Raw genomic sequence first — 14,153 nt, forward strand, 5'->3', positions numbered from 1 at the left:
TCGATTATCTTTTTGAGGAACGGGCTCCATGGTGTAAGAATCAAATTTTTTATAACACAGATAGAGCTAGATCTTTATATTGCAATAATTTGTCTTGTTTAGCTTGATAAACTCTTGTCACTTGTCTTATGATTAGTTGAGAATCTCCATAAATGTGTAGATTCTTCACACTCAATGCCAAGGCTACTTTAATTCCAGCTATAAGAGCTTCATATTCAACAATGTTGTTGGTACATAAGAAATTGAGATGATACGATAAAGGAATAGGCTTCTTTTTAGGAGAAATTAAGACCACCCTTGCCCTCGATCCTGTATGACACTTAGAACTATTGAAGTACAGTTCTCAAGTCTCATCAACCTTAATGGAAAGAATGTATTCATCAGGGAAAGACTCTAAATTAGGTAGGAAGAAGGGTGAGGGAGCATCAACTAAATGATCAATCAACGCTTGACCCTTTATTGCCTTTTGTGAGACAAACTTAAGGTAAAACTAAGTCAACATCATAACCCACTTAGCTAAGCGTCTAGAAAGATCGGTTTTGGAGAAAAGATGTTTAAGAGGATCAAATTTAATGACAACATGAATCTCAACATTCAATAGATAATGCCTCAACTTTTGGGTTGCAAAGACTAAGCAAGGCATTGTCTTTCTATCGTAGAATATCGGAATTCGTAATCGAGTAGAGTGCGGCTTATGTAATAAACTGGGCATTCTTTTCCATCCTTATCACATTGTGCCAATAGGCTACAAGACCTTGAGGGGAAGCAGTAGTGTATAGAAGAAAAGGCTTAGTAGGCTCAGTAGGTTGAATAGGAGGATTAGCCAAATTGGTTTTTAGGTCTTCAAATGCTTGACGACAATCCTCATTCCATTGGAAAGTGATATTATTTTTAAGCAATTGTGTGAAAGGAAATGTATGATCCGCAAGTTGAGAGACAAACCTACGAATAGCTTGGATCTTTCCTTGCAAACTCTTTAATTGAGAAACATTCTTAGGAGGTGGCATGTTAACAATAGCATCTATCTTCTTCGTATCCACCTCAACGCCATGATGTGAAACTATGAATCCTAATAATTTTCCACTATCCACACCAAAAACACATTTTCAGGGATTCAAACGCATGTTGTACTTACAAATTCTCTTAAAGATTTGAAGAAGGATCTTAACATGATCTATACGAAGGACGAATTTGGCTAAGATGTCATCAACGTAATCTTCTCATGAAAAATGAGAGTCATAGCACGCTGATAGGTTGCGCCTACATTTTTTAATCCAAAAGGCATCACAATCCAACAAAACATACCCCAAGGAGTGGTGAAAGCAGTTTTATATTGATCTTGGGGATTGATGAAAATTTGATTATATCCTGAGAAACCATCCATAAAGGATAGTAAAGCGTGCCCTGCTACCGAATCCACTATCATATCAATATTCGGGAGGGGAAAATCATCTTTTAAAGAGGCCTTGTTCAAATCACAAAAATCAGTACACATCCTAATCTTATTTTCAGCTTTAGCCACCGCCACAATGTTTGAAATCCATGGGGAATAGTCAATAGGACGAATGAATCCAACATCCAATAATTTTTCAATCTCATCTTTAACAAGTAATGCCAGTTTAGGGTGAATCTTTTGAATCTTTTGCTTCATAGGTTTAGCATCAAGAACTAGGACAATGTTATGAGTGACAATCTTAGGATCTATGCCAAGCATGTCAGAATATATCCAAGCAAAGATCTCAGGGAATTCATGTAACAACTCAACACATTGTTTTTTCTCTTCTTTGTCAAGACATTTCCCTATCTTGATGATCTTATCTTCAACACAAGGATCCACCTTGATATCAATGGTGTCATTTATTAGGAGATTGCTTTGTTGAGGAGAATCTCTCAATTGAGGAAATTCTTTAACTATCTCATCATTATTTCTTTCCTTCCCAAAGTAAGCTTTCACATTTAAACAATAGAGAAAACTATGATTATGGTGATAAAGAGGAAGGTTGTCATAAGCTCCCAAGAATTCAACTAAGAAATCATCAGTAGAAAAAACATATAAAGCAAAGACACAAGAAGGGTCAAAGTCAATATATTTTGGATATTTTAGTGAAAGAGAAGCAGAAATAACATTAACAATAATAGGTGGTCTATTAGAGGCTTTAGTACGCTTGAAAGGATCATAACCAAGCCCAAATGTCATATCACAAAAGTTGTTTTCTAAGGGAACTTTAATCCCTTGTTCTTGAGCACCACATCCATTTTCATTATACCCACACCTAGCTAGGATGTGAAAACCAGGACCATAAAGGTTAGTCATTTCCGAAGAACAAGGAGGATTTTCAAAAAGTGAAGGATAAAAATCCTCTAAACCAGAAACTAAGGGAGATGAAATCTGAGAAGCCTCCACAAAGTTATTACTCAGTGGCCCAAACAAAGTAGATTGCTTTTTAGGTTCTTCTTCTTTCTTCTTTTCGACCTTAGGTTCTCTAGGGGGAATTTTGTATTCCCCTACAAATGTAGGATTAAAATCAAGGGATCCCCAATCATCTTCTGCAAGAATCTATTCAAGAGAGAAAGTATTCTCAATCGTAGAGTCAGACTGAGAAGATTCTTTCGCAAGAACCTTAGGTCCACTTGAAGAAGCATCGGGGATCGATCCAGATATAGGAGATAGGTTTGATGAACTATTCTCACTAATCGAAGTAGAAACTTTAGAGGAATTGTCTAAGATAGTTGGCGAAGAATTGATTGAAGAGGATTTAGAACTTGATGTTTGTAAACAAGCCTGAAATCTCGTGTCTCCTAACAAGGTATATGTTATTTTGTTGTAAATGAATTTGATTTGCCTATGCAATGTAGAGGGAACAACTTGCATGCTATGAATCGAAGGTCTTCCTAGCAACAAGTTGTATGTCAACTCTCCAGACATAACATGGATAGGAGTAGGTACAGTAATAGGACGTACCTTAATAGGCAAGGTGATGATACCTAGTGAAGATTTAGCAACATTATCAAAGCCACAGATAGTGAGAGAATCAAGCTTGATAAGAGATGTATCAACATTGATCTTATGTAGCAAAGTAATGCTACAAACATTAAGGCCAAAACCATTGTCCACTAATGTTCATCTTATCACACTATCATTTATGATAACCACAATCATTAAGGGATCATATTGTTGTTGAATTTCACTAGAAGGAAGCTCATCTTGCGTTAACACAATCTGAGCCTTATGTGATGTAATAGAGTGAATCAAGGAAGCCATATTATTGAATGTCATTGCGGGTGGGACATTCAATTTTTTCAAGGCATCTTGTAGCATTCCATGATGAGTCGAGGAATTTTGAAGCAAATCCCAAAGGGATATCTTGGCTGGAGTAGTTTTAAGTTGTTCAACAAGATCATATTCTTTACCAAGGGTTTGTGAAATACGAGGTGCTTGAGGAAGAATGAGTTGAGGATCAGGTAGAGGAGTCGGAACATCTGGAGGAGGGTTAGGTTGCCTATTGTTTCTTGTGTAAGTATGGACAACTACATTATAACTCTCTTTAGTAAGTTGTCTAGCATAGCTATAAGGACTCTTAGTGGGATTCCTTCCTTGAACCGTAATGATGGGTTTGTTTGGAGTGCTAAAGGAATCATGACCATATCCATCTTGATCCGTGAAAAGAGATTGATTAGGAAGAGGTGAAGTTGGAGAAGGAAAATCACCTTGGACAACAAAAAGTGGTTTGCTAAGTTCATTCACATTGATCATGTTGATTAACTTTTTAGATGTATTATTCTTGTTTGGAAGTATAGGTAGAGACATAAAGTCATCAAGGGCATCATCCAATAAATCATGCTCATAGTGATTGCAAGACTTATCTTTGGATTCAAAAGGAGACACAACATCATAGAGGGAATCATGGGAATCAACTATGTTGCTAGATCTAGTGGAGGAGTTGATAGGAATATACCCATGAGAGGGATCATTCAACTTATCTTTCTCATCACCACGAAATGGCATAGTAACAAGGTTGATTAATTTATGACAAAATGAGGGTTTAGAAGGCTTAGGGTTCAAAAAATAATCTAGAGCTTCATCTAATTCATCCTTACTAAACTCATAATCAACAAAATTGCATAAATTATCAAAAGCATGAACTTCTTGTAAATAGAAATCTGACATTTTGAAATGAAAATTGCATGAAACTTAAACACACAATGCTAGGAAAATGAAATAAACCTATTTTTTTTTCTTTTTTTCTCTTTTTTTTGTTTTGAAAGCAAATGAACTAAACTAGATCTAGATCTAACAATACAATGCAATACAAATGAAATTGGATTCACGTCGGGTTCACCAAAGATGTGTAGGAGAAAAAAGTGAGACTAAGTATGGAAACCCTAATGCCACTCTCATACACACTCATGGAATACGAAAGAGCCTAGGGAGGTAACGCACGTCAGCTACTTCTTATGAGAAAGAGAGATTCGTGGATTACCTCTTAGGTTTTCTATTCCTTTTCTATAAATGAGAGAGAGGAATGATGCAAAATGCAATCTAACCTAGAAAGCAAGTAAGCAAACAAATCCTAATCTGAGAATGCAGATCAAAGAACAACCGATACACTGCTGAAAAGTACAGATCATAAAACAAAATCAGAGGTGCACTTGTATCTAAAATCTGAGAAAAAATGTCCGGGACCAGGGTGCCACACCACTGTCCCAATTCTGCAATTCTAGAGCTGCAATTGAGAGGAGGGATTCTGAGACTTGTGGATTGCTGTTTTGCCAAGTCCTACTGACAGAGGGTAGGACCAAGGCGCCATGCCCCTATCCTTGATAGGTTTTTTGCACTTCTGAAGTTTTTGAGTGAAGTAGATGCCTATTCCAGATCTGAACCTTCTTCTAGATTCTTGTTTCTACACCTGCAATCTGAAAAGGGAAGGTTTGGGGTGGCTATATAGGGTTTTGCCGTAGTCAAACCCCCATGTTGGTGATTTCCACCTCCATGAATAGATGATAATGTATTGAAAATGTGTGTGCAAGAACCTTGTGTATATGCAAGATCCTAAGAATGAAAGTAAACAAACTAGAGCAACCCTAAAGAGTAAACCCTAATTGCTTATAATTGACAAAGTAAATTCTCTAAATCCATAATGCAAAGTGATCTAAAGCATGATTATGAATCAAAATGAAGCTTATTCAAAGATCTGAAAAAAATATGAAACCATACCCAACCCCAAGGGAGAGGTACAAGCCAATCGTCAATCGGTGATCTCCTATTGTTCTTCTATATCTTCAGAAGCCCCCAATTGATAACATGATGCTTGATGAATGTTTGATGGATGAATGTTGAATGTTGTTGAAGACTTCAAAGATCTACTCTTTCACTACAAAGAAGGCTCTAATACTCCAAAAACCTATTCTTAGATTCTTAGAAGAAGACCCCTTCAAATGAAGAAAGAGAGCTCTTAAGTATGAAACCCTAAATCTCAATTTCATGTTTAGGCTGACCTAGGATTTGAATTTCCCGCTAACATTTTGGGGTTAAGCATTATCATATCATAGGATTGTGCTCCCGAAATTCTAGGAAAAAAGTCGTGGACCATGTGCATTCCCGCCACAGTTCGACCAACTTTTCACTGAATTTTCAAGGTCATTAGATATGATGGTATTAGAGCGCATCCCAAAGTTACAACTAGTTTTGAGATGTTTTGATATGCGAAATCGGGCCTAAACGGTCAATAAGACATAATTAGGGTTTATGATTAAATGATTCATAGGAGGAATAATATGAAAAGGGGCACACTTAGGGTAAAGGGACCAAGTTTGTAATGTGTAAAGTGATGAGACAAGACCTTAGATTAAATTAAATTAATTAATTCAATGGTTAAAGGGGAATGAGAAATGCAAGATGTAAGACACACTAAGGCGGGTGCTAACCTAAGTGTGAAATTGTACCTCCCTAGCAAGGGTATACAATTTATGACACTACAATATTTTTTTCTATTTTTTCTTGGTAAATGTTGTCATAAAGAACAACTCCCTTTATGTTAAGATTAAAGACAAGTTACATAATTCGTGGATGTAGAACATATTTCCTTCAACATATTCTATGAGCCTTTTCAACTATCGTGGGGGGTTTTACTACTTGATTAATGGTTTAATATCTTCCATATTAATAATGCCTATAGATTTTGTAACATTAGGTTTGATGGCTATCCACATTTTTAAAAATTCCTATTAAAGCTTCATGTTAATGTTACATTTGTTAATTTGTTTAGACTAATTGAAAGTTAGATGTTTCACTTTGTCGTATATTACATTTTTTATAAGAAATCTACCTAGAACTCACCTTTACTTTTCAACTACCTTTAGCAGCAATAGTGCAACATCTATGCAATATGTATAAGAGACTTAATGATTTTTGTTCAAGATTTACAAACATTTTCTAGAAGTTTCAAGGCATTTTCTTTTTATGAATTTGGTTGTCCAATTTTACTAGAGGACAAAAACATCCCATCCCATGAATAGTCCGCTAAAGTACAATATAACTTTTAATACCAAAACACATTAACAACTTTTTACAAATTATCATATATATTTATACACCTTACAATGTGAAAGCCATTACTTACATATTTTAAAACATAAATTGTGATAAATTCTTTTTCACTTTATGCCAAGTAACCAATGATGCTTTTCAATATATCTTCCCACATATATTCCAAATCTTTATAACTAATCTTCAACCTTATGTAAGAGTCCAAACTGACCTTTTCCATGATCTTGAGAAATGCACACATAATTTATAAATTATTAAATAACTAAATTTCAATAATCTAATAAACTGTAAGGTGAATATCATAACATGGATACTTGTGAACTTTGTGGATCCCCTTAGCTTGGGGTTAATTAATATATCAAATCCCACAAAACTATATAGTAAATATATATAACTCAAAGTTGAATGCACAAATTCAATATGCAAAGCTTCCTCAGGTTAATCTCATATAATATAATACGATGTTACAATTAGCATGATCTTAGATTCAAAGTTGATCTTGAAAGTTTAACATTTTCTAAAGCCTTTGTATGCTGGGTGTCCTGTGTTTTCAATGGCATCTGGATGGCAATCTCTGTTTCTCATTGAGGAGCAGTTGGCAGGCTTGGTGTGCTTTTGCAGATTCATGTGAAGGATAAGAGAAGAAACCTGCAACTACCAAAGAAAAGCAAGGCCAAACTCCAAAAAGGGTACATCTGAACTAAAATCCTAGTGGGAATTGTTATTTCTGAAACTTGAACCTTGAATTATTTCCAGGCAAATTTGATGTCTGCAGCTGTTCTAACTTCTAAGGTTCCTGCACAAGTTTGGCTTAAATTCAGCAGCCCTAAGATGGCTGATTACAAAGGTATTGTAAAATGCCAAGAAGTTCACACTTAAGGACAGCTGTTTTGGTAAGCAAAAGATGATTGTTATATTTCAATCTTAATCCTGTAGCAATCAACAAATCCATAAATTCGAGTCCTTCAATATTTTTCTCATGCCCATCTCAGCACTATTGGAAATAACGCACATTTGAATCAATGATGGACTGGTCATAAAGAGGTCAGTAGTTCAGTTGGTAGAATGCTACAGCAGTAAATGCGAGGTTCTAGTTGAAGTCTTAAATAGTCCATATAAATGGTAGTTCAATATGTACCATCAAAGTCAGGTTAGGAGATCTAAGCACCTGCAATGTGGCTTAAGAGAGGTATTGGAAATAAGTCACACTCAAACTTATGATGCACTGACCACAAAGGGAACAGTAGTTCAATATATAAAACATTCCAGCAGTAAATGAAAGATCATAGGTTTGAGTTCTAACTGATCAATATGAGCTATAACTTCACAAACATGGTAGCACCTTATTTTACAAATCTACCTATATCATCATCAAAGTTAGTTGCTGGAATTTGCAAAATATCTTTGAGAAACAGCAAATCTGGAGAACTGCATGATTTAAAATTCCCTTACCATTCTCAAGTTATTTGAGACACTTAGATAGACAATGAAGTATCACATAATTGTGAAGTCAAAAATCATCAAATAGGTCGTCATTTGTGGTTACTTGGATAGAGGCTCTCGTAATAGAGTTAAAATTAACTAAAATCTATAAACTAATGCATGTGATTTGCAATAAAACGGGAATCCACTGGAAGGAGTAAGAGTTTGTGACAGAAAGTGTGTACACAACTTGAAAAGATATATTACAGCAAATAGGAATTACAGAGACATTTCCTTTCAGTTTCAGTAGAAATTAGACATGAAATCTTACCACACAACTCTTAGGATATGGATATGTTATGTGTACACAACTTGAAAAGATATATTACAGCAAATAGGAATTACAGAGACATTTCCTTTCAGTTTCAGTAGATGAAATCTTACGACACAACTCTTAGGATATGGATATGTTACTACGAATACATCATATATCTTGTAAATTAAGACACACTATAGTTCATGGCCATGCCGTAGAGATGGCCTGACCTACAAGGCATGGCACCAAAACAATATCAATGGTAGTAGAACAGGGAGGACGCAAATTAGCAAATCATTTGGAAAGAAAGAAAGGAAAAAAGATTCTTTTATAGTTCAAGATGTTGAATGGTCTGTATGGTCAATGGGCTCATATGCACTCCTCCACATTGATCTGCGAATGCCATTCCACAGATTGCTTATTTCTTTATCACTTCCCAAGTCGCTGGTGATGATTCCATACCTTTTCAGCACTGCAACATCACTAGGAGTGTCAATGAGTCTGTCCATCAGATCTGCGTAGCAAGTAAACACTCTGGTTTTCCACATCATGAATGCTTCCACTGCCACCATGTTTCTCAAGAAAAGATCTGTTCTGTAATCCATTTCTATACAGGGGAGGAACAGAGTAGAGCTGGCTCGGTCAAACCTTATTATTTCAGATGCCCATGTAAAAGGAGCAAATTTTACTCCTCTCCTGTGTAATTCTGCGGCCGAAGGCAGATTTTTGTCAGCTTTGACACGTGATTTTGAAGACCGAGACAAACAGTCTATAAACCTTGATGTTATCTGGCGAAGAAAGTGAAAACTTTTGAACCTCGCCACGGTTCTGTTCTGACCATCTTCAACAGAAACACTAACCTGAGCAGCATTTTCATTTGGGATTACAAAATTGTAAAGGCATTCAGTATATGCCTTTCATTAAGTGAAATATTGCTGTGTGCTCGTGTAAGGGAACGATATGATTCTTTAACGGGTATGAAAGGGGAGAACTTCTTACAGGCACTTGAAATTGTCATTTTAAGTCTGTCCATTGCTTGATCTTCTGAGCCAGTTTCCCATGCCAGAACTTTTTTCAAAATGAAGAGTGGGACTTGGTTCTCCAGCTTAAAAATATCAGCTTGAAACGGGAAGAACAATGGGCTCTTTCTTTCTGGGTGAAAAACTGCATCCACGCATTGGAGGTAAGGGTTTGCCTCTTGGTACCGTGGGCTCTGACATAGGTTATAGCAGCCAAGAAACTCCAGAATAAACACAGCATCTCGAGCCATCATCCACCCTAATACCTCATTGTTGCATTCAATAGGATCATTGTAGCTATTTCTTATCTCCTCTGCCATATTAATGATCTCTCTAACCAAAACCTCAAAAGGCCCCTTCTTTGCTCTTTTCTCAACTTGGATAGTAAGCCGAGATTTATATCTTTCAGCTTCATATAGCTCAAGTTTAAGGTGATGATAAGGTCCTAGAGAAGCAACCTGAGGCACGTAAGCTTCTTGCCTTTCGCTACGCAAGGATTCTGGTACAGTGAAAATGTATGGATGCACATGAGATGCTATCTTCTGTTCTTCTCCATGATTTTGTATGTCTTTTATTTGTTCTAGCCATTGAGTAGCCCCTACTTTAGGAGTGGGCATCTTTTCTAGTTTTCAAACTACGGAATCAGGAAATTGGGAGAGGATCCAGCACCTTATCAAGGTCTTCAGAGATTTTTACAGTACCCTACCTTGTGGATGCTTTTGTAATTAAACAAAGAATTGTTATTTCAGACAAGGCTATAAAACAATCTTTACCTTTGAATTGAGCAGGGAATTTTGCATTCCATTAGAACCACTTACAGAGACTGGTAGTTGTTGAATTGTCAACAACAATAAAGCAAAAATCTCATTTTATCTTATCATCTACAATTTCTTCAAGAGAAAAAACTAGATTTTCTCAGTTTGATGATGACTATTATGTGGTATATATATGACAAATCAATTTGTAATAGGCAGATGTGTAAAGATTGCAATTTTTCTTCTGAGTATTGATACTTCCCTCTCTTGATACTTTTCTCTCTGTATGTTTCTCTGACATATTGTCAGATTTTAGCACATAAATCTATGTTTTGTCGAATGTTATTGTTTTTACAACTAATTTGTGCTCATCTTGTTAGCTCACATTTTCTCAAGTGTGAGCCTGGCCAATGCTATGTTGATGTGATTCGACATCTTGCAGTCCATGCAAAAAGTGATTTTGGTTGTTTCATCTTGATAGACTTTAATGCCTGGCCAAACATACACACAAATTACATAAAGACAAATTATAAGAAATTTTAATCAACCGATTAGATTTAACATAGCAAAATATTTCACGTGCTAGGAGAGAGGACTCAATGGCCACCCACCTTAATTTTGTGCACCTTAAACTCTTAAAAATTAGATTTGATTTTGATAATTTTTTTAGATTACTTTAGATGCGATTTAAGAGCTCAAAGTTATTGTTTCAACTTTTAGATAGTTATAACGATTATGGGATAAGTTATATGCACAAAGGTCCAAGAGTAGTCATTATGAGGTATGAATAAATACCCATGCATAGACACCCTAGTAATGTGCACTACAACCACCAAAATAGTTGCACAACCCCTCCAATTAATATTATTAATTGTGCGTTCTGATACACACACGTAAGGACAAAAAAGAAGTATCGTCTCATATAATTAAATCAATGTAAGACATTAAAGGTTTATGTTGTCTTGTTTTTTGGTTCTAAACACCATGTTAAGGAATTGTGATAGTAGGGACCCCACTCATATTATTATCTACTTCATAACATTTCAAGTTCGATTACATAATGCCTTTTGCATCCATTGTAAGACCTAAATTTCCACTCTTTACAATTTTTCAACATGCTTTCTTCATGTCCGCAACACTCTCCACCATTCTAAAAACTTGTTGAATCCTCTCTACTCAATTGAAGGCATTGACATGAGGATTCCAAGTCACAACTTCCATCGCTTCTCAACTTATATTGTAAATTTAATCAGCTTCTCTACTTTAGTTAATTTGTAATGTGAAAAATAGCAAGGACATTAAATAAAATTGCAAGTACATGCTTATACATACACAATTATGATGGGAGTTTACATACTTTTTTTTTCAAGTTTTTTTGTGATGGGAATTTACATACTAATGTTATAACAATGATTTATCTAAATACACGATGATAGATATATTATATTCATATTCACCATTTCATGTTTAAAATATGTAAATATGTCATGCATATGCAAATATATATAGATATGTATATATTCAAGATTTTATGTTTATAAACTTTATGTATGTATGCATATATGTATGTTTGTACAATATATACATACACATGCATGTGTATATAAATACACATATACGTATATACATACATGCATACATACATATATGTGGGTTTCAATGTATATTTAGTGTTTGATATTTTATGCATTACTACAACAGTCTCCCTTTTAGAGCTTTGTGCGTTAAGGTAATGTTATTGTGTTTATTTTGTCATGTTAGGGTTTTATGTTGGCATGGACCACACTCATATTAGTATTCACTTTAACATGGACCACACTCCTATTAATATCCACTTTATAATATTTCAAGTTTGAATAGATAATACCCTCTTGACACATTGCAAGATTTAGCTTTTCAAAATTTGAATAGATAATATTTCAAGTTTGAATAGATAATACCTTTTGGACTCTATTAAAGGTGTTGACATTGGTGTTCAAATTAATGACTTCTATCGTTTCTCCTCCTAGTTTCTAGTTACATGTTTATATACATACTCAGTTTTTGATTAAGTAAAAACAGGTTTTGAAGGGCCCCTGAAACCCTTTACATCAGAATATAAAATAGATATAGCATTGAAATCCCAACAAGATAGAAAAACCAAAAAAAATAGGGACTACAACAAAAGACAAGAGGTAACCCATAAAAATCAAACTAGGGATAGAACTTGACTACAACAAAAGACAAGAGGTATAATGCAGGTAAGAGGCCCCCGACCACCATGAAGCTACAAGATTTTTCTTCTCAAGCCCACAATTCCCAGTCGCATAGCCGGTTTTAAAGCATTTTTGACACCTGAACGGGATACCTTCATAATCCAAAGTTTGAACCCAGCTACCAAAAAAAGAGTTAATGATAATCTCAACAGGTAGCCCCTTAGACACATCTAGCTCCACCAAAATGCGAGCACAAGTAGTGTGATAAAGCTCATAGGATTCATTATCCACCATAATGAAACTCACTATAGCATCACCAATTTCCTCAAAAGAGAATCAATCCACAAATGGATAGGAAGATAGGGGAGCCGAACCCAAACTGGGATTTTGTTGAACTTTTCAATAAGGGGGTTAAAATCAGAGTGTCAGGGTTTGGCCAAAAGAGACATTTTATCTTTCTCATAGAAAAAACTTTCATACATAATTTTTTTCCTATCTTTTGCATTCTCAAATTTAGCTATAAGAAAACCTTTAGCCATAGGGTATATGTGGATAGTACTAGACATGAGTGGATCCCAGTGCTGAGAGATCCATAGATCCAGCTCCGGGAGGCTGGGCCAAATACCCTTGAATCTACAGATAATACCATGCTCTGTAAAAACGTTCACATCATTTTCTATTTCACAATCTGACTCCTTGTTCACATTAACAGAGGCCGCATAGGAGACGGGGACAAACCCCCTTCCCCCCCTCTGCGAAAATTAGTTGACGGTGCCCGAGTAGAGTCGATGCCCATATCCACCATCGCCCAAGAGGGACCAACTAGAGCCACAACAACAAACATAGTTATGATGAGAAACTATATACTTATTGTCTCCTCCATATTTTGTTGAATAGATAATACCTTTTGGACACATTGCAAGACTTATCTTTTCACCCTAATCATTTTTTAGCATGATTCCTTCACAATTGCTACACTCTCCATCATTCTAGAAACTTGGTGAACCCTCTCTACTCTATTAAAGGTGTTGACATTGGTGTTCAAATTAATAACTTCTATCGTTTCTCCTCATAATTTCTAGTTACATATTTATATAAATACATAGTTATGATGAGAAGTTATATACTTATAGTCTCCTCCATAGTGTATGCACACGCGCGCGTGTGTGTATAGAGAGAGATATTCATAGCTACATATTTATATAGATAGTTGATATATGTGAACACACACATGCACGTAATAGTTATTATAGATAGATATGTGTGTATGTGGTTGATATATGTGAACAACTATATTCATATGCGCACAATGTAACTACAAAACATTGCACACAATTTTTTACTACAATAATCTCTTGTAATCTTAAAATATACTTATATTTTGGATATATTTATAATAATATATGTCAAAATTTTATATCGATGGTTTGACAATGAACTATTTGTTATAGTTTTAAGGACATACAAGTATAATTCGAAACAATTATCTATGTATTTGTTTCTGGAGCTTCCTTGATTGATGTTGATCTTACTGGAGCTTCCTACACTTGGTCTAATCGAAGGGATGGAGGAGCTTATTCATGTAAGGCTTGACAAACCCCTTATCACTCATGACTGGATCCTTAAGCATAGATGTTCTTTGTCTGTTATTAACAGAATTGGTTCAGCTCATTATCCCATTTCTTTTGTTGCTGAGTTTGTTAAGAGAAATCGATGTTTTCCTTTCCGGTTTGAGAAAATGTGGATTTCTCACCCCTCTTTGGAAAATTCCATTGCCAAATGGTAGAATATTAATGTGGATGGATCTGCCATGTTCAAAGTTGCTAAAAACTAAGAAATATCAAAGATAACATCAAGATCTGGAATAAGAAGGTTTTTGGAGATATTTTTGAATCCAAA

At 35.3% G+C, this 14,153-nt stretch overlaps 1 protein-coding gene across 1 annotated transcript; it reads right to left on the reverse strand.

Moving 5' to 3' along the window:
* Positions 1 to 8,620: 8,620 nt before the first annotated feature.
* Positions 8,621 to 9,921, reverse strand: LOC131874993 (UPF0481 protein At3g47200-like). Its single transcript, XM_059218980.1, has 2 exons — positions 9,259 to 9,921; positions 8,621 to 9,145 (listed from the first exon to the last, which is right to left on the reverse strand). The coding sequence occupies exons 1-2, from the start codon at positions 9,919 to 9,921 to the stop codon at positions 8,621 to 8,623; spliced, it is 1,188 nt and encodes a 395-aa protein (XP_059074963.1).
* Positions 9,922 to 14,153: the final 4,232 nt, after the last annotated feature.

This window comes from Cryptomeria japonica, chromosome 4 (genome assembly GCF_030272615.1).
Source record: "Cryptomeria japonica chromosome 4, Sugi_1.0, whole genome shotgun sequence".
Classification (NCBI taxonomy): Eukaryota; Viridiplantae; Streptophyta; class Pinopsida; order Cupressales; family Cupressaceae; genus Cryptomeria; species Cryptomeria japonica.

What these genes read in the sequence shown, in the direction of transcription:
- LOC131874993 (XM_059218980.1), bottom strand. Translation starts at nt 9,921, where the DNA reads ATGCCCACTCCTAAAGTAGGGGCTACTCAATGGCTAGAACAAATAAAA. An exon ending in AGTTCTCCCCTTTCATACCC is followed by an intron (nt 9,146 to 9,258) that starts GTTAAAGAATCA and finishes AATGCTGCTCAG; the next exon opens with GTTAGTGTTTCTGTTGAAGA.